At 35.7% G+C, this 24975-nt stretch overlaps 4 protein-coding genes across 4 annotated transcripts; 2 read left to right on the top strand and 2 right to left on the bottom strand.

Annotated features, from left to right (window-relative positions):
• Window positions 1295-3555, bottom strand: LOC18785409 (cysteine-rich repeat secretory protein 15). The gene is made up of 3 exons (XM_020556427.1): window positions 2539-3555; window positions 1768-1875; window positions 1295-1673 (listed from the first exon to the last, which is right to left on the bottom strand). The coding sequence occupies exons 1-3, from the start codon at window positions 3305-3307 to the stop codon at window positions 1669-1671; spliced, it is 882 nt and encodes a 293-aa protein (XP_020412016.1). The 5' UTR covers window positions 3308-3555; the 3' UTR covers window positions 1295-1668.
• On the top strand, window positions 4731-7117 carry LOC18785081. The gene is made up of 3 exons (XM_007218789.2): window positions 4731-4895; window positions 5916-6273; window positions 6345-7117. Exons 2-3 carry the CDS (start codon window positions 5986-5988, stop codon window positions 6810-6812), a joined length of 756 nt encoding a protein of 251 aa, XP_007218851.1. The 5' UTR covers window positions 4731-4895; window positions 5916-5985; the 3' UTR covers window positions 6813-7117.
• Window positions 11050-12410, bottom strand: LOC18787544 (auxin-responsive protein SAUR36). Its single transcript, XM_007218439.2, has one exon. It carries the CDS (start codon window positions 11928-11930, stop codon window positions 11412-11414), a length of 519 nt encoding a protein of 172 aa, XP_007218501.1. The 5' UTR covers window positions 11931-12410; the 3' UTR covers window positions 11050-11411.
• On the top strand, window positions 19041-23652 carry LOC18784907 (Golgi SNAP receptor complex member 1-2). The gene is made up of 6 exons (XM_007220947.2): window positions 19041-19433; window positions 20542-20738; window positions 22188-22277; window positions 22385-22456; window positions 23184-23313; window positions 23391-23652. Exons 1-6 carry the CDS (start codon window positions 19298-19300, stop codon window positions 23486-23488), a joined length of 723 nt encoding a protein of 240 aa, XP_007221009.1. The 5' UTR covers window positions 19041-19297; the 3' UTR covers window positions 23489-23652.

The raw sequence follows: 24975 nt of genomic DNA, 5'->3' as shown, positions 1-24975 counted from the left end.
GGTGTTATTTTATGGTTATATTATTAGTGACTTAATTGACCAAAAACATATATTTATTAGTGACTTAATTAGTAATCAACAACATCATCAACATATAGAATAATTGTACCCTTAATGCTTGTTTGATCAATTGCCAAATGGAAGGGAAAAAAAACTCCTCGCTTAAAATATTGTACAACTTGCTCAAGGAAACCTAGGGGGAAAGAGATGTTTAACTTTTTTTTAATACAAGTGATGGTCTAAACTACATGGGAGGGGATTTCTCACACACAAACAACCAGGATGACATAGGAATTCGAACTTGAGACCTCTCTAATATGCAAATTAAGACTCTTTTCCACTGAGTTAGACCCCGTTGGCGAGATATTTAACTTAATAAATAACGGAGAGGACATATATCAAACCATACTAAAACAATTTGTCAAACTGATTGAATAAGTTGCTCACTGAGGTGACATCAAAATGACAAGAAGACTTGGTCAAATTGCTTCGATTCAATGCCTGAATCTTTTTCTTATGAAGCTTCTATCTAATGAATAAACTCTGCCTGTTCTAACAGAGAGAAAAGCGACTGAATCTTTTCTTAAATATTTTGTACGAACTCAATTTGAAACAAATGGATCACCACAGATGCTCGTTAATTATACTATCTTAATTATTGAATCAAATTAGTTAGTTTGATTCAACGATCAAGAAATAAGAACTCATTTAAGGATCTTAGATAAAACCCTCACTATTGGTTTGTCATCCATCGTGTTTATAGAGAGATTTGCAGTTAGAGGCATTCTATTTGCTTTGGGTTTGCATTTAGTAGCTAGTTAGTTTCTTCTTCCTTTTTTGGGCTATGGCCTCTATTGTATAGAGAAAAAAGGCCTATTGGACTGTTTCTAGTGGTGCAACTTGTAAAGGAAACCCATGCATATGCTTAGGCAAACCAAAAAGAAAAACACCAACAAAACTATAAAATAAAACAGCATTCAGCTTTGTCCAATCAATTCCCAATAAGGTAATGCTGATAAAAGGTGAGTTTCTTCAGATTCATTCATGTATTAAATCAAGAGTGGTATCACTTTTTAAAGGAGGATTTTGGAATTGATGCCTTGTAGAGAGAGATAATTGAATGGTAATGTAAAAGGGTTCAGATGCTTTGCTTATATATATATTTTTGTGATGATACAGTTTCATGGACACAAGTATTGTTTGAGATTTTCATTTAATTCTCTTTAAATTTTGAATTGAAGCATAAATTGAGGTTAGTCAAAAATAAAAAAGAAAAAGGAAAAGAGAAGAGACATACATAGAGAACTTGACCTCAAAAAGAGAAAAAGCATAGAGATGGGTTTACCAAACAAAGGTTGGTTAACCCAAAGAATGAAGTTGAAAAAGAGATGGGTTTTTGTTGGACAGCATGAAGCTAAGAGAATCAGCAGCCCTTTTGAAGTTGATGGAGATTAGAGTGCTACTTTATGCTATAGGATAACACCACCTTCTATTGTAAAAGAACAAAAAAAAACCCAATTGGTATTAAAATAGACAAAAAGTAGAAAACATAGAGCTTTCACTAGAATATTGAAGCCAACATCAATTTGTGGACTTCTGTCATGATTATGTATCCTCCATATCTTTCAAGAAAGTAGTCTCTCTCTCTCTCTCTCTCTCCACATCTCCTTAACCTGTAAGCATGATTAATTATATCATTTCATCAATAATTGGTTAATTATGTAATATTTATTGAAGTGGAAGGAGGGTATATATTTATTTACTTACCCATGGTTTTCCTGCAAACTGAGAGAATAACAATCAGAATAGCTAGCCCTGCTACTGTCCCAACAATAATGGCCACTGTCTTCCCCACTTGGTCTTGGTTAGAGGAATCTATACAAACACATAAAAGCAAAAGTGAGGGGAATTAGTACTATATTATAATGCATAATTCACAAGCATTTGATTGTGTAGAATTTAAAGATGAAAGTGTAGAATTTTTCAAAGTATGGAGGTTCCCAAAAGTAAGAAGCTAAAGTTACTGGTGCCCTTTATGCTTTGGCCTTTACTTTGTTGACCTTGGGTTTGATGAATTTTAATCCCTTTCTCTTCCAAGAATGGAAGTGTGCATATGTTATTTTAATTCAACAGCACCATTTTGACCCTCAGCTTAGAAATATTTTACTCTTACAAACCACATAACAAAGTTACATAAAAGTTTAGCTCTCTAGGTTAAGTCAAGTGGCGAGAGTGATTAGGGAAATAGGTTCAGATTAGGTTAGGTCTAGGATTCGATTCCTTGCATTTAAAAAAACATTACGCAAAATGTCTTTTAATTAAGAAAATGATGATCTACTCTGTGGATTTCGACCCTCTACGTCTTATTTAACAGTTAAAGACATAATTAATGGCTATAATTTATGGTGAAATGGCCAAATAAAGTCTCTGTTTTGGTGTTGATTAATGCAAAAGCAGAGTAAAAATCTATGTTTTGTGTTGTGGTGTTTCTTTTAAGATGTTAGGATTATATGCAGGGAAATGAGTAGAAATTTTCACCTGAGATATCATAGTAGCCAGATGCCCAATACCGAGCATAACACTGAGCCAAGAACACATCAACAGCTGCTGCTGATCCACACAAACTCTTCAACTTTCCCACAGCATCAGCAATGCAAGAAGAGCAGTCATTTTGGCTCATATCCCCCAAACACTGAGCAAAACCTTCAACCAAACCAGAGCTACTAACCCTAAAGCCATTTGTTCCTTGCAATTCAGCAAGCACATCATCTCTGCGCCTAAAGAATTCAACATCTTCACTCACACTACTTTTACTACATTTTCTGTACCTAAGACTTGTGTCAAGCCTCCCCAAGAAATTAACATGCTCATATCTTATGAGACAACCCTCAAGCTGCAAAGAAGCCCCATAAGAGTAGGGACAAACCAAAGTAATTTGATTTACTGCACTCTCTACGCATTTTGCGCAGTCGAAAATCTTTAAGTCACCTCTGCACTGGTATAAGCCATATATGGTGCCTTCTAGTGTTGTTGAGCTTCCATTTCCAACTCCAAAATTGTTGTAAGAGACTTGAGAGGATGAGCTAACAACTGATGTTAGAAAAGAGTTGAGGTTGGCTTCAAAGGGTGAGCTTGGTTGGTACTTTTCTTGAGAGCAGCCTGCATAGATGAAGATATGGGCTTGGATTGGGTAGCCATGAATGCTAAGTGAAGAAAAGAGAAGGAAAAGCAGAGAAGAGATTATGATTCTCGGGGCTAAGATTGTTTTCTGAGTAGAGTAGTCTAGCTGAAGGTTGCTCATGACCATTTCTTTTTTTCTTCTTGTTTTTTCAACTCGGCATCACTTTCCTTTGTATTGTGGTTTGGTGATGGTAGTGCGAGAAAGGAGAGAGACTGATTGCTTTTTGGTCGTTCTTGAATTCTCATGTGGACTAGGTTCCTATTAGGAAAGTGCCTCTATGTGTTGTTCATGGGCCTACCTGTGTGTTCTTAGTTTAAGCATCTGCTCAAAAATTATACTTTTGACCCCAATAGATAGTCATAAAGATAATTAACCTAAAAAAAGATAATCATAAAGATGGTAGAATTCTGTAGGAAGATGCCCTATTTTTAACCGTTAGATTAAATTGGTAGTTTGATTCAACAGTTACGAAATAGCAACTTAGATAAAACCCTCACTACAGAGTGACTCTATAAAGATGAGCAAGCAAAGCAGACTGCTTCTTTTATTAGTGGACTCACCTTGAGATGGCCTTATATAAAATGACTTGTAACATTGCAGCTACATTTCCTTTATGCATTATGTCTTGTTGGATTGTTTGATTTTTATGATTACGGAGCAAATTTATTCTCCTTTTTTTTAATTATTAAAAAGTACATTTCATGTGAATTACATGACGAAAAAGTGACAAGAAAAAGTATGAACCTTGGTTACAAAATCCAATCCCCGTTGTTTTGCACCAACATGTTCATTATGGCATCATACTCTACGGTTTTATTTTACTATACTTTTTTGATTTGGGGTATTGGAGTAAACTAAGTCTATATTTTTTAAATAAATTCAAATAGATTACCTTGCCTAATCAATTAATTGTAACTCCATTACAGATGCGTTAACTCATATTAGGACAACATGAGTCACAAACATTATCATTCTTTACACCAAATGCATTTAATTATTGGTGGTCATTTATTTGGTGATTTAATGTTAAGCTTTTAAGGTCCCAATAGCAAAGTCTTTCTCATGCCAAGCTATGTGATTGGAAGATTTCGACTATTAAATTCTTTAAGCTACTTTACAATCTCAATAGAAAAATCATCTCTAGGTTACAATCTTCAGTTGTACTAATGTTTCATTGTAAATCAGACTTATTTATCAACAATGTTATATAAGAAGACTTTGTAAGGTTTCAATCATATTTATCAGTAAAAACAATACCGTAATCACTCATTCTTGGAGTGATTTTGTATGTTTCGAGTATACAATATACATAGAACATGTTATATACGAAAATATTTTATTTTAATTTTAAAAAGAAGTGCAGTAAATTGAATACTCCAAACCACATTGTTTAATGTAAATTCACAGAACATACAAAAATTTCTCCCATTATGAAAAGTAAAATGATTGTCTTATTATAAAATACATATAAAAAAGTTATTAATAGCATCGTGCACACTTGATGTAAAAGATTTATAACGGCCATAATTGTCAAAATTCATTAGCTTAGAGAAAAATCTGAATTTTAAGTAATTTGACTCCAAAAATACCCTTGTACTGCTGCTCCTCATTTTCCCACACCCCTCCCTGCCTCTGAAAGACTGGATCTTTTTCTCCCTAACACAACGCCCAGCACTCCCTCTCTCATTTTTCCTGTGGCGCCACCTCTCCTCAGGTCAGTCCGTGAATTATGTCTTAATTTTTTGGAATAAATATCTTAATTCAATTTACTGTTTGGAAATTATATAATTTGGATCAGATTTAGGCATTTCTTTGGTTGTTCGTGGGGCCTGAGATTGATGATGGCTTCCAGTTCTTAGAACATTCACAAATTTCTATTCTTTTTTCAATGTCTATTGAGATGGTATTGGTTTTATTTACTGGGTAATGGCAATTCTTTCTTGTTTTAGATAAATTGGGGAAAATATCATTTGTTGCTTGGATGTGTTTATTGGGCATGCCGTGGATGTGTTTGTTCATTTGCTTCTATGTTCATTTTATGTAGTATATTGTTATGTTTTTATCTTCTTGAACTTGTTGATTTGGTATGCTGCCATATTCCAACAATTTATCAATTTTGGGTAGCACACAGACTTAAACAGTAGTTTTGTCTTCTGAGGATTTCCATTTTTTGCGTCTCTATTCGCTTTATTCGCTTAATGATTCGTGGTCAGTGCTGCCTATAGAAATAGAAAATCTGAAGGAACGCTTCAGTTTTCAAGAATAGTCTGGTTTGTCTATGAATTTATGATTTTTTTTTTTCCTTAGATTTTTGTGTTCTATGATTCTTCTTGGTTGGTATTTCAGATTGTTTATTTTATTTTGTTGTTTGGGGTCAATTTCTGATATCTAATTTAGGGGTAAAGATGACGGTTTAAGTGTGATCAAGCTTTGATGTAAATGACAGTGGCTTTAAATATTTCGTTTTCTTCCTTCTCATGTGCTCATCTTTCTTCCAAGAATACGCACTGGTATGTACTGACTGTAGTTCAAAGATGAAAGGAGAAGAATGTACATTGATCCCGTGTAATGCGTTATTTTAGCTCAGACCAGTCTTCTTCTATGTGGAAGAATTTAGCCCTTGTTATAATTTATCCATATCCTGTTTGCTTTCTTTTTGCATTTCTTATGATTTAAATCACAGTGATGAGTTGAATTTAGTAATGCCACTGACTAAAATGACCCGAATGTGCAGAAAGCCCAATGACAGTGATGGCTTATGAGTAATAAAGTAAGGGGTTGTGCTGTTGAATATCAAATTTTCAATGGAAGAAGAAGAGCCTAAATCACAGAGCTTGAAAGAAGAAGACAATGAATCACAGAGCTTTAAAGAACAGCCTAAATCACAGAGTTTGAAAGAAGAGCCTAAATCACAGAGCTTGGACGAAGAAGACGCTAAGTCACAGAGCTTGAAAGAAGACCTTCAATCACTGAGCTTAGAAGGACGAGATGGTTTTGCATTCCCTGGAATCAATGAAAATTCGTTGCAGTTCCTGGATTCAATAGACGGGTATTTAACCCTATTGGATTCACTGTCTTGGACACTCCGACAGGTAAAATTCGACTATATATTTCTTTTGGTTATATTCTTACACTAACAGGGAATAGGATAACACTAAAACAGGGGTGGCTGCAATTAGCAAGTGCTCGACATTCAATGGGTGAGTCACGTGTGAGCAGTGCTGTGTTGGACCTGAAATCCCACCCTGCAAGCACATTTTTGGAAGTAACCCAGCAATCCAATCCAGGAGTTGGGCAAATTCATCATTTTACATTGCACAAATGGGCATCCTCTGACAATGACAATGGAGCTCCACTTATGGATACGAGTCCACAGATACGACAACGAAAGGATAAGGATGGAGCTCCACCTCCAGTTAAAGCTGAAGCTGATCACCAACATCAACTTCAAAAGGAGCGGTCTAAGTCACTGTTGATGTTTGGCGGTTTGGTTTCGCCAAAGCTACGGGCAGCACAACTCTCATTCGAATCTGCACTTGATGCCCTTGTAGAGATTGCCAACATGCGTTCTTTGATGCTTTCCACTTTCCATAAGGTCAGGGAAGAAGTGGAGGCTGCCAAAGCCAAATGATGGATGCTATTTCCATGGCACGATAGACGACGTATTTTTACACCCATAGAGTATGAGCACCACTTGCGTGTATTTCAATCCATCGAATTTTATTTCCATTCTATTTTGCTATAATTGCCTGATTTTGATCTTTACTACAGTTTAAGTGTATTCTCATGGTTATCCAGTTAAGTGTGTGTCGGATTTGGAGGTAGTTAACTAAAGCCCTTAATTTTCTTTCATTCATGAACTTGAAATTTTCCCCTTTATACAAAATTAAATAAAATTCGGTTTGGTAAGGTACCGGCCGAATTATTTTGTGTGGATGGTTTGTTTTCACCAACGCGACCACAACCATGTTCAAAGCTTTGATGCTTAGCTATCTTTCTATGTTTCTAAATCCAACGGCTCTAATTTGTGTTTAAATTTGAATGGCTTTATTAAATGGACGGCCCATTAAATATCAAACAACTCAGTTCAAATCAAATGCAACCTAAACAATGAAGTAAAAACGAGGCACACCTACCGTTCGATCAAATAACGTGTAGTTTGAACGGTTGGATGGAATTTAGAAATTTTAAGTTGATTTGCTTTTATAAAATTGGGCTAATTGGACTGGTTCTGTAGTGCAATTCCAAATTGGGCTCCTCTTATACATGGGCTGGTTTCTTCTTTCACGCTTTCTTGGTTCGCCCCAATTCCTACTTCAATTCCATTCAGAAAAGAAAATATTCATAGCTAAAAGAATTGAAAGCGCCAATCTTTAATTGTTATAAACATTTGAGCTTTTATCTATTATTAATTGAATAAAATATTAATTAATGATTCACTGGAAAATGAAGAGAAAATCACTAATCAGCAATTTAGAATTAACATGTTTTACATTTCAACTCATGAGATTGAGATGATGTTAACTCATGATTCATGTTTTACCCACTCCCTGTCCATTTTTTTTTGTTGAAGGTAACATCTCTCATGTGAATTACATGTTAAAGAAGTCATCCAATCTTTCCAGGTTTTACAATTTAAATGGTTGCTAGTCTCCATTAACATATATAAGTTTGTTATGTTTTACAGTTTTATTTCATCATTTCCTTGATTTTATTTGTGGGATATTGGGGTAAACTAATCATGATTTGCTTAATGATGGTCTTGGTGGTAGTGGATGGTATTAAATTAATCCGGTCTTAAAATTTAATATTGTTTGTCAGTTTAGAAGCTTATGGTTGTTTTGGTCGATATAATTAGTCTGGTATAAATACCAGTATCCATTGTAGTGGCAAGTAATGCAATTCATTTCAATAAATAACAAATCTTCTTTGTTCTTCCTTAGCTCGTGTTTTCTTGCCTATGTATGAATTAGATCACTTTTATTGTCATATGACATCTTTATAATAGATTGGTAATAATTCAACCCCACATCATCTTTGATTCGATTGAGTGAAAGTCAAGAGAAATAATTGTCTAAGTGTGCGCCTTGAGTGGCTTTGAGAGAAGGCAGATATTCCCAAGCTGACCTGCTCTAGTAGTCGCGAGCCGCGCCATCTGGTCTCCCAAGGACTACTAAAGATGTTATTTGATCGCTTTTAAATTTCCACCAGCATGTAGTATTTTCTATTACAAACATTTGATTTATTGGTAAGGAAAAATAAGAGAAACATTTGTAAATGATTTATCTCAAAATATTTGCAATTTTCAATAATATGATGGATTAGATTTGTAAATCGTTCTGAAGAATACTTTATACATTGACCAAAGAAAAAAGAAAGAAAACACCTCTGAACCACCTTATGTTCTTGTTTTGATGGCTTGTTGCGCAATTCCTTATAATTAGTTTTTTTTTTTTCGCTTTATAAAAAGAAAAAACAAACAACTGCGAATGGATGTGTTTTCCATTTAGTTCGGTATGCATTTACATCTAAGGTGTCCCATATTTGTTTCTTTCTTAGTTTGTTCTTAATCTGTCGCTTTCTTCCTTTCTCATTCTTACTTCAATTCAATTGAGAAAATAAAATATAAATATGTTGGCTGGAGAAAAGGAAAAACCACCAAAAGCACGAATTTGTATGATGACGAAACTTTGAGCTTTGATCATGGATTGGGAAAAAAAAAAATTACTGAATTCACTGTGCAAAGAAAATGAACCATGCTATATATTGAATTTGAACATGAATGTGATCATTCATTTCCAGTAAGATGATGAATGTGTTCTGTAAATTGTTACGCGTAGGATATCGATGAGTCTTGTACAAATAAATGGATTTGAAAATTTTATGACAAAATAACATTTATAATTATGATCACAAACCCAAGGAATATAACAGAAATAAAAATTTGACTAGGAGAAAGAAATTATGTATAATTTCGTGATGAACATGACAATACGTATAAAATAAAAAATCCTAACAAGCTAGGCAGCAGTAGGAGAACCCATGCATCGCCCAAAGAAAGAAGCAAGAAAACACCTTTGAGCCACCTTATTTTCTTGCTTAGAAGGTGAAGGTGAACCTCGTGCGTAATTTGAATCAACAAACTCTCGTTCCTGAAATTTTTTGTCGAAATTTGGATGGTGTTCTAAACTTTTGACGCCAGAGAAGGGAGGGCGAATTGGACCAGAGAAGGTAGGGCAAATGGGACCAGAAAAGGAAGTCGGCTTTTGATCGAATACTGGAACCCTATCCTCCCAAATGCGGCCGGAGGAGCCTTGCCTCCTAAATGACATAGATGATCTTTGCAATGAACCCATAGTTCATCAATTTCTTATTTTCTGTCTCTGTCTTTGTCTTTGTCTCTCCCTCACGTTTAGTATGATAGGTCAAAACCCTTTCCCTTAAACTAACATAACCGTTTTTGGTTTTTTTGGGTTATTTTGATATTTTAGGTTGTGGTAATTTCCTTATCAATTATGCCACGACTTTGTTGGGGAGCTATTGTTAAATCCCATCTAGGCCATATAAATTTAGGGTCATTTGACAGATAATGGTTTCTCAAGTGGTTAAAATGATTCTAGAAAAAGTTCCCGTTACAAATAAGTCAATACATTTGTTTTGAGCGTTTATTGGTTACATACCACAAAAGCCTACAAAGATAATAGTCGGATGTTGGTAAAATTAATTATCCATAAAATAAATAAAAAATTTGACTTGTCTTAAGATGACAACAAATATTATGGTATACTTTTATAAAAGAAACCACCATAATTTTACTTAATAATTACTACTACCATAAATAAGGACCTCTTTTTAGGTAATTGTGAGCGACAACTTATCACAACCATCAAGTTGATCAAACAATTGAAATCTCAATAACTTATTCTAACTCATTAAACCCCTTTTTTCATTACAAAATCTATATTATAAATGTCATTTTATTGAGTTATAAAATCCACACACACCATTTAACCAGAACAGTGAGTGCGCCCCATCAAATTCGAGTCCCACAAAGACAATTCACCATGCCATGCCTCCAGCAAATCCGATACATATTCATGATCTTTCTCAACGACAACAAAATGGGATACAGAGCAACATGGACTGGAACCTTGAAGGTGCCTTGCCTGCATTCAAATGCTTCATAGACCTTTTGGGGCTTCTGTGTGGCACATAATAAATCAACAATAATAAAAATAAAGGATAATTGCACTGGCCATATAGCAAAATGGAATAAAAAGACCAACGTATGGTGGTGGAGCTGCGGGAGGTGGGAAACTGCCTTCATCAATTGATTCTAATTTCATTAGATTCCCCACTATGCCACTAGGACCATGCTTGACTAGGACACGTCTATGGTGTCAAACAAAGATGATTTTTTTTCTTCTAGAAAACTCTAGTGCTGCGACCGACCAAAAGCCTTTTTAGGGGAAATTGGATTCTCTAACATTTTCCAATCAAATTGGACATTAATAATTAATTCATTAAGCAAAACCTGTGATATATGGAAGTGGATTGAGAAAATTGGACAAAATTCCCTAAGCATAAAATCTCACAACTAATCTTCAAACATTAGTTCTATTAGCTTTAGCTTAACCACTTGTTTGTGGCTATTATTATTGAAAATCTTATAAAAATCGTTCTCTGGATAAGTACTTGCTAAAAACACTCAACCGTTTAATAAAAAATTCGAGCATTAATACCAAGTCAACTTCATCAATTGCCCCTCAACAACGCATTTCTCCTAACTTTCTTACGTTTCCAATTAAGAACCAATAACAACAACAACAAAAGAAACAAAAAAGAAACTCCCCACAACAAAATATTGAAGTAGTCAAAGTCTTGACATCATTATCATTTTTATTACCATTTGATGCATTTCACATCAAAACCCAAGAAATAATCACTGTCATTATCACCTCATGATCATTATCAACCACATTAAATCCCCACTTGCAAGAATTAAAAGAGAAAAAGTTCATCCATATTCTTTGTATAAATATACATCTAAAAAGCTACCACACATGTACCAAAAAGTACAAAAAGAAAATTCCAAAAATTTAAAAAGGGTAAAAAAGTAAAAACAAAGTGAGACCACTAAACTCCACAAAAATTTCTAACGACATCACTATCAATTTGGAATATTATCGTCATCATCATCATCATCATCATCATCCTTCATTGTCCTGCCTTAATGGGAGGCGCTGCGCTTCCACGTCAGCCTGCGCTGAGTCGACCCGGCGGCGATCCGGGTCTTGACGCTCTCGAAGTCCGAGATCGGGCAGGGTATGGTGATCCCTCCCTCGTGCTGAAACCCGTACTCTTTTTCGGCCTCTCTCAGAAGCCGGCTGAAGAGGGGATGGTTAAAGTAAATGACGGGCACCAAAACTCGGTGAAAGTCGCCGTCGTTTTGGCCCACGTACAGAGCCAGGTGTCCCTTTGGAACCGTCACAGGCTTGCTTGTCTCAACCGGGTTCTGACCCAACTGTTTGTAGCCCGACCCAGATTTGCGGCAGCACAGAGATTTGGCTCCGGCGGACAACTTCCGGCCCCAAGTGAGCAGCTTGCACATGGGTTTGTTGCTGCAAGGAGGGGGAGAAGCCGGGTTGAGCATGGAGTATCCAGTTCGGGTTCGGGTATTACGGAATAAGAACCACCGGGTGACCCGGCAAAGGCGCTTTCCGAGCTTGAATCCTCTAATCTTAGCCATTGATTGGCAAAAAAAAGAGGGAAATTGGCTTGTGGGTTTTGAAGTTTGGGTTGAGATTTGATTTGGGTTTTTTGCTAGAGAGAGAGAGAGAGAGCTGGGTTCAGGAAAAAGGCCAAGGGTCTGGCTCAGACATGGTGAGCCGAGAAAGAGTTAAGCAGATTTCAGAGAGAGAGGTGGGTATATTGGACATGGCCTGGATTTGAAGTCCGAGAATAGCAGTGAGGGTATTTCATCAAAGATCTGAAATACCCAAAGTGTTAATTTAGCTAAATTTTCAGTCTTTGGTGTTGAATTGAATTCGATATGGGTTTTGTTGGTGGGTTCAAGACTATCTGGTGGTGGTAGAGGGAGGTGGGTGATGAAAAAGAATTAAGTGTTTGGGAGGTGAAGAGAGGGCTATATATATAAAGGGGAAACTGAGGACAGGTGTATTTTTATAAAAGTCAAAATTGTACGAAGGGAAGGAAGAGCGCAAGTGCAAGTGGAGAAAGGAGTTTGATTTGGTCGGCACGCGAATATGGGAAGAATAAAATGTAGTTAAATGGGGGCACTGGGATGAGATGGGAAGTCAAAAGTCAGATGAAAGAAGGGTCCGATGAGAAGTGGCTGCGGCGAAAGTTGCACGGCGATTGTGATTAAAATGGGGGCGTACAAGTCAGCGAGTTTTTATCAAGTATTTACGGTCATATCTTTTTATACAAGATGTTTGAAAATGGAAAAAGAAACGAAGAAAAGAAATAAGAATATAATCAATGATATACATCATCAGGGGGTGGGTAGGAGATGTAAATGTAACTTCTTTTGCATAATTCTAATCTGTCAATGTCTCGCAAAGTGAAATATCCATACATATACGAGCAACTTTAAATGTAATAAGTGAAAAAACTGAAAATGATCACATTTTTAAATCATACGACACAAAAAATGTTATTTCGAAGAAAAGTCATAAAACATTCACTTCATCGGTAAGTGAATATGAAAGAGCGTAGGAAGTACCGTATAGTCTTCGTAATAGACTCGGATGTTTCCTGTGAAATTGGTGTTTTAAGTGAAGCAACGTGTAATCTCTCATAATTTACGTAGGTCTCACTTTGATGAAGGATTGTCAATCACCAGCTACGCGTGAGTAGAGTAGTACAATATGAAGACTTGACCCTGAAGCGTCGCGTTTCGATTGGGCAGCTACACAAGATATTTATGAAGTTGAGTAAAAACAAAATATATATTTAAAAAATAAAAAAGAATTTAAGATCAACACGTTGGTTTCCAAGAAACTGTTGTATTTGACACGTGGCTCCCTTGACAAAACGGCACGCTCCTAGAAAAGCAGACCAAGTCAGTCCTCTAGTACCTCAAGGTACAGCCTGCACTGCACGGTTTCAAATTTCAATTTAATATTCTGTGCCCTAGTGGTATGAGACTAAACCAAACTAAATCAAAATTTCAATTTGTTATTAAGAGTACGTGGTTCTATTAGAATGGAATTTCTTGCTTAATGAATTTAAATTGGAAAGTGATTTGATAAGGGATTTTTTTTAAAGGTTAATACTTTTCACTAACATGAGAACTGGGATTGTTTTGCAATCATATTGAAAAAATTACGTGTGGCTTGATTCATTGTTAAGGATATGTAGGCAACCTAGAGTTATTAGGTGCAGCCGTGAGACCAAATGATTGAAAAGCTGTTCAGTTAAGTTATTTTGAAATTTGTTAACGTACTTATGTTGTTTTAAAGGTTGGGATCAATTTCAGTTGGTAGAACGATTTATCTGGTTTAAAGAGGCCTGATGTCATGATAGGGTTGCAAAGTTCGTTTCACGCCAATGAGATTATGAAATTTATATATTTATTATTTCAAAATTTATATTAGTAACTGAGGTCTTTCTTTTATGCTCGAAATCTTGTTTAGGTTGTTAGTGTTTGATTGAGAAGTTCAAAATTTGAGGAAAGTTTATAAATTCTTTATTGTCATTCTCACTTCTGAGCCTAATATGATATTATTTGCATTAAGTGGGGGCTATGGTGTATATATCAGCCCAGCTTATTTGTACACCTCCTTTTCTTCTTAGCATATCATGAATGTTATCATGTCAGTATCTTTGGACTTTGGTATGTGACTTATGTATGGTTGTATGAATTTCATTTTTGTACATGCTGAACGAATGAGGATATTTAAATTGCTTGTTGTACATGTGAAAATTTTGGGAAACAAACGAATTACAGGGAGACTCTACCGCATTTTCGGCAGAAGTCAAACTTGAAGAAAAAAAATTTAGGAAACTTAGAAGGGTATTTTGGTCAAGAGTGCCCAGCACCTGCCAAGTGTCAAACACGCACAGGATTTGACTCAGATTCCAAAGTAGAATTTGGATCGGCTTGTGTCAAATAGAGAATCAAAATGGGGTCGCGCCTCCACCCCGTCGAGAATGGGTGGGTTTGGGATGAGACAGGTTGGAGAAGGGAAGAGGGCTATGACAAGTTGGAGCAAAGAATAAGGCCTAGGTTTGTTGGTGGGGTTAGTTGGGTGTGGGTGCGGTGGGTGTGTGTGGCTAAGGTGGTAAGAGGGTGGGTGTGGGGTGGATTTGGTTTGGGGTTGGGTGCGAAGAGGGCGGTTGATGATTAAAGTGGGAGGGAGTTGACGGGGAAGGAGGCAAACATAGACTTAATGTATTATGTGTAATTAACTATATTATTATTTTATTAATACATTTAATAAGGGTAAATTTGGAAAATAAAAACTAAATTTTCTGGTGCATTAAAGATATTGTTTTAATGGTAAGTAAGTGACACATGTCATGCTAAAAAGGGAGAAAGTTAGAGAAAATGTTGCTAGTATTCCCCAAATTTGTATTTATCTTGTTCAACTTTTTGTATAAGAAATTTATACAAGAAATTAGTTTTGGCTTAGGGTTGGAGAAAGGTGATGATGATGATGATGATGATTTGGGTTAGGAGATGAGGGCTGGGTTTTGGGTTTGCCAGAGAGGAAAAGAGAGGAGTGGGAAGGGATAATGGGGTTGGAGGAGGGGAATTGGGGATTTTTTGGTTTTAAAGTATTATTTTTATTTTTAATAGTTAAATTAAATTTTTTTTAAAGACAATTTTTATAATTTTTTTTCTTCACACATGGCACTTAGTTTAGCAAAATAGTGGATCCTATTAGTGCCACGTTATCATTTTTAACAGACTTGACAGTGAAGGACAAAGTGAGACACAAAACATCAGTTAATGAGGCAAAGTGAGTCATTTTAATTTTTAGAGAGTTTAGTAAAAATTGACCAATATTTCAGATGTCAGTCTAGCACTTAAGCTTAATAATAATATGTTTATAGCCATCTTATTTTTGTCTATTTGTATGTTTTTCAATTGTTTGGTCAGTTTTGTTTGGTTGTTCATTTTTTGGCCATAAAATAATGAGAGTCCCACCTATTTAATTAACTTGTTAACTTTAATCCGTGTGTTTATTAACGACAATCTAATCTACCCACAGTCCCAAGTACGATGTAACCAATGCACAACCACAGAGCAGGAAGCTGCCCTTGTCAGACTACCGTACAGTACGTGGTACCTTATCGTATCCAACGTGTGCTGCTTATTCAAATCAAGCGGGGGCCCACCTCGGTGCCAATCGGATTTGACCCCTCCTGCCACGCGTCCTCATTAAGCCTAGGACGTGGACTTTGCCAGAATCGTGGGCCGGGGTTAGGAAGAATAATCCAATACAGCCGAAGTGGCGGAATAGTGGGCCCGGTCCCTTTCTCTATCCGTAAATCAGGCTCCCCTATATAATCGTAATCGAGAATCTCTGATTTTTCAATAGATTTTGGCTACGTATTTCCATGTGAGGTAGCTATCTACCTTCTAGAGAATTCCACTTCCAATATTTAACCTAAATATAATAATAACCAGCGTCCAACAAGACAAAAACAAAGGCCACACGCCAACAGCTCCCTTTCATTTTCTTTCATTTCTTAACGGCTTGTATATGGAAGATATTTTTGTTCATTATTTTAATTCAATGTGTATTTTTATCGTTCTTTTTCATACTTGACACGTGTCTATAGACTTAATCATAATTAACTTTTTACTTTGTATGTATAGAATCATGGTTGTATTCATGAACACATGTCAAATGTTGAGAAGAATGATGAAGATACACATTGAGTTAAAGTGATGAGCAAAAAAAAAGCTCTCTTTTATATGTACACTATAAGTACAATTGTAAAGACAAGAAAATTATTACTAGCTTCCAAATTCACATTCTACCTTCACTTTCTTCATTCTCATCTCACACTGCGATATACGATCATAACCATCTAGTTTGAAGTTATACTTAATTGCATAAAAATCAACTTAAGTCTTGTAACCATTGACTATCATCACAACTATTTCAACATTTATTAATTGAAATAATGTGTTTGCCTGTTTATCTAAATCTAATTGTTACGATTTCTTTTGTTGGTTTTGTTTTGTTTTGTTTTGTTTTTTTGCAAGGTTGATTTATAAACAGTTTAATTGTTTCTAATAAAAGCCTCTAGTGGTTCTCTAACAAAGCAAATTAATTATACGGCTAAATAACTAATAAACTGCAGAAGCTTAAGCTATTAAGAACCAAAAGAAAAACAAAAGTGTAATTTCACTCGTATTTTACAGACAAATTATCAAATCTCTGCTAAGAAAAAACAAATTGTGTTAAAAAATAATGTCAAATCAAGTTAATACTATTCTTTCTTACATGCGTAAAATGCTTAATAATTATGCAAAGAGGACAAAAAAATGTTTCGGATTCAAGATCTTCGAGAGCTGTGATGTGACACATATATTGTGTTAAAAAATAATTAAAGATTAAGCTTAAGCAAACAAAATGCATGGATTGGCTGAGATCAATTATTTGAAACAATCATTTTGATCATATCTTCTTATATATCATCAACCTCTTTTCACAAAACAACTTGGCTTGGCATGAAAACACCATATAGATATTGTTGTCGGGGCATACCGACTGTTCATCATCAAAAGAAAACTACGATTCTGCTGTGTGCAACTGTCTTCTTCTATGTGTCTCTAATGCCTGTTTTGAGACATATAAGACAATGTTAAGCAAATGAATTGAATCTAATGCAATTTGCAGGTTTCCCTAATCTAATGGAAACCTAAACAAATGTTGGATCTCACAAGTTCAATTGTCGTCATTTAAATTTCATAATGCAAAGGTCTCTTAGAATAATAAGGCAAAGCCATTAGCTAACTCTTATGCTTACAGACTATAGTCAATTGTTTAATCCATGTATGTTTTTGCATACAGTTTGAGAAATAAATTAATCTTGATTATTCGACAATATTAATCTCTTTTTACCTAAGGGTGGTAATTGAAAATAATGTACGGAAACAAGTCTAAAATAAAAATTTAATCACAACAGATTTGTAGCTCAAGCGGCTAAGAGTGATTACCCTACTCGAGGTCCAATATTTGAATAGGCCAACCACACTGTTCTATAAAAACTACATTCCAAAAAACCTGTGCACTGAATCTAGTCCTTGGTGGAAGATTGAAATTAACAAATGATGTTTAATTAGCTTCAAATTTAATGATTGTAAGCTCTCTAGAAGACTTGTTAGTCTCGCGTGTTCTGTCAAGATAGACTTGTCAACCCCATACGAAAAATTATATAGGATATGATTACTTGGTTGATTGAATGGGTAATCATATTTACAAATTTAAACAAAAAAAAAACAAATGCAATGAATGTGTTTAGATTATTTGAAAACAAGATTTTCCATTCGACTTCATTTTTCTACGTCAATGACAAGACACAATTTCAAATTTCGGTTTGTAATTTGTTTTGGTAGTCAAAGAAAAAAATAATAATCCTATGAAATTGTTTAGGTTGAGCAAAGTTTATATGTTTCTGCTATAAAAGAATTCCAAGCCCAAATGTGAACACGACTTTTAAAAATTGGTGCATTACTAGTCATATGGCCCTTTCACCTGACTTGTCAAGAATTCTATGGTGAGGACTTTATATATGAACCTATGACTTGTTGTGTATAATTGACATTTTAAAATTGAGACATTGTAGTGTAGTTCACACTCTTTGTCAATCATAAATGACGAGTCATTCTATAGTGAGGGTCTTATTTAAGGCCATGAGATGAGGTTCTATCTCTTAATCGTTAGATCAAACTAACAAATTTGATCCAATGGCTAAGCAATTTGATACTATTAAGAGATAGGACCTCATCTAAGAGCCTAAGATAAGGCTTTCACTATAGAATTCTTCCATAAAATGATACAATAATTGAACTCCATTCGCTTATTCAATCTGCTTGAAGACTGCAAGATGTTTCCCCAAAAGCTTTTATTGTTGAATGTCTAAGATTATACGCAACCACGTGGTTCCATCTTATTGAGGATCATGATTAACAATCTTGACAAGAAAACAATGTCTTTTTTTTTTTAAACAAGGGATATTAGGGGGAGAGGGAATCGAACCTAAGACCTCAGGTGCATGACTAAATGCTCTTAACCACTTAAACTATAAGTCTCCTGCGAAAACATTACCCTTAACTATATTGTTGGTGATGAGTCAAAATTGTACCAAACCCTAACTCTCCCTGAATCCAACTCCACTAGGTTAGCACACCAATGTTTCTAACTTAAGAGTATTTCCACCCATTTGTCATGGCAAAGGGCAATGACAAGAGTTTTAATGTGGGAAGTGAAGAATATGACTAAGTATTTATTTTAAAAAAATTCTGAATTTTTTTTTATTTTTAAATTTTTTTTTTGTTGTTGACGACATTGATGATGTCAGCAAATCCAGACTAGAGATCAGGTTGGTTTGGCCTGAAGTTGGCCCAGTCTCGTAGGACCCGCGTCTTGCCAGGACAAGCTTGGCCCGTTAGAAGCTGTTGTTTGGGCTCGGGCCCTGTCCTCCCAGGGCTGGGGGCTATGGGTGGCCTTGCTCTAAGAGAAACTACGCATCATCAGCCTATGGTCTGTTAAGCAGCCCAACTTGAAGCCCATAAACGTTGGTCCCACAACATATCCCGTTTACCAACTGCCACGTTTCCCCAGTCTAGTCGACATGGACCCCACGTCATCAATTCAATGTGGGACAGTGCATAGAACTCTACGACATAGACGACCCAGATTCAACCGATTTCGAGCAAAGCACTGAACGTACGACATCTATCTCCCGGGAAGAAAAAAGAGAATGCAAAGCTAAGTGTGAAGAACTGAAAACCTGAAAATGGTTTTTAACTGTAAATAACGGAACCTGTACTAACAATTGGATCAACAGTCACAGAAGATAAATTAGTAAAAAGGGTTGTTGTTGAATCCGGATCAGGAATTGGGAGATCCAATGACGACAGATTCGAATCTGGAGTTGCAGGAATCGGGTTGGGAGGAGCTGAGGAGAGAGGCCAGGAAGATCGAGGGAGATCTTGATGTGAAGCTCTCTTCTTATGCTAAGCTCGGTGCTAGGTTCACACAAGGAGGTTCGTTTTCTTTTAACTTTTCTTCAATGAAAGTTCTTAATTGCTTAATTATGTTTTGTGGGTTTCGTTAATTCTGTGATTAGGGCATTGCATTTTGGTCATGGAAGGTGCAGGATTGGGATTGGTGGGTTGTGATAGTGTAGGACTGGGAAAGAGGTAGAGTTGATAGGAAGCTTTGTTTGTTGTGCCATGAGGAGAAAATGGGGGTTGCCCAGTTGCTAAAATTTGGAGGAAAGGGAGATAATGTATGATTTTCATTTTCTGTTGTGCTGAAGATAAAACTTGTGTAACCAGTTTCTCAATTGTGAGGTTCTTGACTTTTTTGAGTGAGAGATTTCTTCAGTTTCCGTTTTGAGCAAACTGAGATCTTTTGTTATAGATTTAACTATTTTAGAGGGTAAGTTTTGTGGTAATCATTTGAGGGTGTCCGAGTTTCAATTCTGTTGACATGTGTTCTTCTTCAGAATATTTTCTGATCTTACTTGAAGTTACATATATAATTGCTTCATTTTTGTTTCCTCTTATGAATTAAATTGCATTGCATTATTGTTTCCAATGCTGTTTCTTTGGTATTTTGTTAACGACAAATGAATTGTATGACAAACGGGATTTTTGAAGACCAAATAGATATACTTTTTATACGGGAGGGATTGTATTATTTGGTTAATATTAAGGATGGTTAAGCTTTAAGGTAGGTTACTGTTTGCGTCTATGGCCTTCATTAATTTATATATCAAAGGCCATCTTCTTTTGAGCTTACAGTTTCAGTTTTGTTATCAAAGGACCCTTCTCAAAGGTTTTCTCTGTTTAACCTTCTGGCTTTGAAAAATTAAATAAACTAATACTAAAGGAAATATTTGGATTTCCTTCTAGTTGCATGATGTGAAAGTAAGTTCTGCAAAATGCAGACAAGCTCAAAAATGACGACATGCACCCAATAAAGTTTCCTTCCACTGTTATAACTTTTATCTTCTGCTAAATAATATGGAACTTTTATGTGTTTTTGTAGTTGAAACTATACTATTATTGATGGACTAATTTAACATTAATATGCTTGATAGATTTGTCAGGATGTCTACCTTTATGATGATATAAATTTTGGAATTAGGTTACGTGGAATCTGGGTCACCTTCTGTCGGGTCCAGTAGGTCATGGAAGTCCATGGAAATGGAAATCCAATCTTTGCTCGAGAAGCTCTTGGACATAAATGATTCAATGAGTCGATGTGCTGCTTCTGCTACACCAGCTACGTCTGTGACTCAGAAGCTAGCAAGGCACAGAGACATACTTCATGAGTTTACCCAGGTTTCCTTTCCTTTACCTTTTACTTATAAGTTTCATATTTCTATAATTTCATCGTTCTTTTTCGCCCCTGCTGTCTTATAGCTAGCTTTGCACAGTTCATGCTATTTGGTGCACAATTATTGATGGAGATTAGTAATCTTTGCTTTACTTTGGATAGGATATACAAGATCGTTTATAACTATTATATATAACTACATGAATTTGATAAACTAGGGAAGAAGTATACATGACCAAAATCACTCAAGTCCTTAAACACAGAAGATTAGAAAAATGAAGACTGGTGTTAAGTATCACCATATTCTAAATGATTTTGCATGTCATCCATGGTCCCCAACCTACCTGAGGTTGGTATTTGATTATTAAAAGAAAAATAGCACAGCCTGTCAACTGGTGGTTTGATATGATACTTGAAGCACAGATGGTTTTGAAGTTTATATCCTTAATCTGGCATGACCTGGATTGTGTAACTCCTGTACCAATATCATTTTGAATGGACAAGGTGTCTCCTTGGAGCATCCCTTCTTAATCCCAAAGTTATCTTAGGCTCATCCTAAATATTATCAAGCTGTGAAACCTAGTCCTAAGCTTCACCAGGTCCAGACCCCAGTCTATAGACATCTAAAGAAAATCTTACTTTTGGACTGGATGAGCGCTCTGTGAGTTGAGCTAGCCCCATTTGCAACTGAGAGAATTGTACACATCATCTGATCTCTGGTGAGTGAAGTGATAATGACTGCCATTTGCCTGGAAGTCTAGCTCAGAGGATGTTCTTGAGGGCTTGGTTTGGTTGAATCTTACGTTTAGCCATAACTAAACTAGGTTTGACAAGTTGGCAGTGTGGATGGGGATTTAATACCCTGGCTTTGGGAAGACATTTGAGTTGATATTCTCATCACTCATTTGGATTCCTTTTTCTATGACATGTGGCGTATGCAAGTCTTTTTCCTACTATTGTGTGACAATAACAATAACCTTGCGGTCTAGAAGTAAGAAATGTAGAATGCACAGAAAACAATATTAGATCTTTACCAAAAAAAGAACAATATTACATGTGTTGCTCAAGCGTTCTACCCCCCTCTTTATATTTGTTGCATCACTGAGATGCGACTCAAAACAGATTTGGATCTGTAGAAGGATTACTATTACATAATTTTTTTTGAAACATACGTGCAACAGTTTTTAATTATTACAGAATACCAGTTATCTTATGTATTTTGTTTTCTGTGTGCTTTTTTTCGCACCAGAGCACACACATGCACATATGCAGGTCAGGTTGTAATATGGTATTTATTTTCTTAGAATCGGCTGGTGCATTTTTTATAATATTTGCCTAGTCTGGTGCTTTCTACTTACACTTTAATCTGTTACTGCTGTCATGAGTGTTTTACCCTTTGAGTGATAAATGATTATTGAATTTTTTGCATTGTGCAATGATGCATGTCTCTTTAGGAGTTCAGAAGAATCAAGGGGAACATAAATTCATTGAGGGAACATGCAGAGCTTCTGACTTCAGTCAGAGATGATATCAGTGAGTACAAGGTGAGCATGGTTCAAACTCTGATTTATCATTGTTTTTTTTCTCATTCTTCTTTTATCTTGTGTGTGTTCTTTCTAAAATAATGTTTGTTTTACCTGTCTTCTTGCAGGCATCTGGGAGTATGTCACCAAGAATGCAGATACTACGGGAGAGAGCTGCAATCCATGGAAGCGTATCTCATGTAAGTCTAAGTGCTATTTGGTTATCATCAAATGTCAGATTATGAATCAAGGAAGTTCCATTTTGCATTTTTCATGGACAATTTAGTTAATTTTTTAATTTTTTGAATTTGGGTTCAATTGAGGCTTAAACAATCTATGGGCTGCACATTTTGGGGTAGCTCAGTGACGTTTGATTCATAAGCCCTCCCAAACGTCAGTGAAGACTGCATGGTTCAGGCCCGAAAAAGATAAAAAGAAAGAAAAGACAACATGGTTCAGTAGCCATCTTTTATATTTAAATTGTAATGATATAAAAAGATGAACTTTCCCGTCATCCAGTTTTGGTTTAGGACATTATAATTTGCTAGCTAGTCATCAACTGTTGTAGGTCCTTAATAACTCTTAAGAAGGTGGAAGTTTATTTTTAGTATTATCATCACTTTTATGGAAGTTTATACTTGGTGGAGGATTGTACCACATACCATAAAAGTGATTCTTTAAGCTCGCCCAGGTTCGGCATGATGCTGTCCTTGCCTCAGAGCCATGCACAGCACAGAAAACTTGAAGCACTCTCTATTTCTATGTTTTGATTTCTTGAACTTTGGTTTTAATATTTCAATGAGGCGAATAATGAACTCATATTTTTCCTTTAACTAGAAGTCAGTCGTGGGAAATCTAGTGTTAGTTTCTTTTTTCAAACCCTTAATAGTAAAATCTTCTGTGATCCATATGTTCACGTCCTTGCAGATAGATGAGGTGATTAGTCAGGCTCAAACGACAAGGGCAGTGTTGGGCTCTCAAAGGGCTTTGTTTGGAGATGTTCAAGGGAAAGTGAAAAATCTAAGTGACAAGTTCCCTATTATCCGTGGCCTACTTGGTAGGAAACAATCTATGCTGTGCATTTTCATTTTCTGATGTGACCTATTATTCATCTTCTATTCACTTTTTTTGCAGGTTCAATTAGAAGGCGGCGATCAAGAGACACCCTTATTCTCGCTGCAGTCATTGCAGCTTGTACCTTGTTTCTTATTATCTATTGGCTTTCAAAATAAATATACAAATGAGTTGTTGAATTGATACAAGAAAGTTATAAATTATGATGCCTCTCTAGGGAATTTTGATTATGTAATTTCTTGGGGGACAAATAGTTATATGTTTCAAAAGTTTTTGTGGTACTTTTCTTGTGGCGCCATTCCAATTAATTGTCTTTCGGGTCCCAAAATCTTGAGTAAATCAAATCCATAGCTGCAAATGCACTGGCGTTTTGTTTCTTCTCCTGCCTAATTTCTGTCCTAACATGAGACTTGGTGTGGTGCAAATGAGTGATGAGGCACTGTACTTACTTTTATGAATGGTCCAAAGTGGTGGGAAACAATCCAAATCAAAACTGATCCACTGTCAAATCTTCTTTTCATGAAGCAATTTACAACATGCAAAACATGCAAGAATATATTCGAAATGTTGAAATGGCTCTGGCACATGTTTTTGTTTAGAAAGTTGGTCAATAGTATAATTTTGAAACACTGATTGTGATAAGGCGTGGTATTAATTTTTGTGGGAATTGATTGGCTTTTGTGAAGGGAAAAATCACGAAAACAAAATTAATCCTCCAAACCCCACATGCAAAAACCTGTTTGGATGCTGGGCAGGTAATTTGGTCGAGTTTGAATTTTAGTCACCAAGATGAGGAACAATGGTAGCCCATGTGTTCATCTACAAGAATGTTGGAGTCTGGTGGTAAAGGTATTATGACCAACCAACAAATCGAATTTAGGGCAAATTGAAGGGACGTGGGTCATTTAGGCCAACACTTCCAACAGGCCAAACTCTGTCAACATACATACTGTATCTCCACGGACGTAGGTCATTTACAGACAATTTTGCAACGTTATTAAAGTCGTTCCTTGTATAATATGACTCGACGTAACATATTATGTTATCAGAATTTCAATTAAAATCGTACATTTTAAAACACGATTCTTACTTGCACTGGTAAAACCACTTCTAAGATTTCATCTCATTGCCTTACAAACTGCACTGGAAAATGATGGACTGCAATTGTTTTTCCAGAAATTAACTAGAACTCGGCCTTTTGTACTTTCTTTGTTTTTCTTCTCAAAGAACAACAGAGAGCGATTGTACAAAATTATAGAAGAAAAAAAAAAAGAAAAAAGTTTCCCATTGCTTTCGAGATTATTGAGATTTTATAATTATTATTAAATTGAGAATGCAGTCAGAGATGTAATTAAATTAAACCTAAAACTTGGACAATTAAACCAACAGAAGAATCCTGGTAACCCTAAAAACAAATTAACTAAGGGCTAACCCTTTCAATTTGAGTTTTTAGTTTTCATTTTTTATGTTAGAGTATAGAGGAAAAAGAGGGAGAATGAAAGTGAGAATGAGAGTAAAGATGAGATTGAGAGGGAAGATGAGAGGGGAGGAGAGAGAAAGGACTAACAAAAGGGAAAACAAAAACTAAAAACTGAAATCTATTTGAAATTGTTTTCACTTTCAAGTTTTTGTTTTCACTTTTGTT

This window comes from Prunus persica, chromosome G2 (assembly GCF_000346465.2).
Source record: "Prunus persica cultivar Lovell chromosome G2, Prunus_persica_NCBIv2, whole genome shotgun sequence".
NCBI classification, from domain to species: Eukaryota; Viridiplantae; Streptophyta; class Magnoliopsida; order Rosales; family Rosaceae; genus Prunus; species Prunus persica.
The sequence above is the reverse complement of the archived record's forward strand: the minus strand, read 5'-3'. Positions and strand labels throughout refer to the sequence as shown.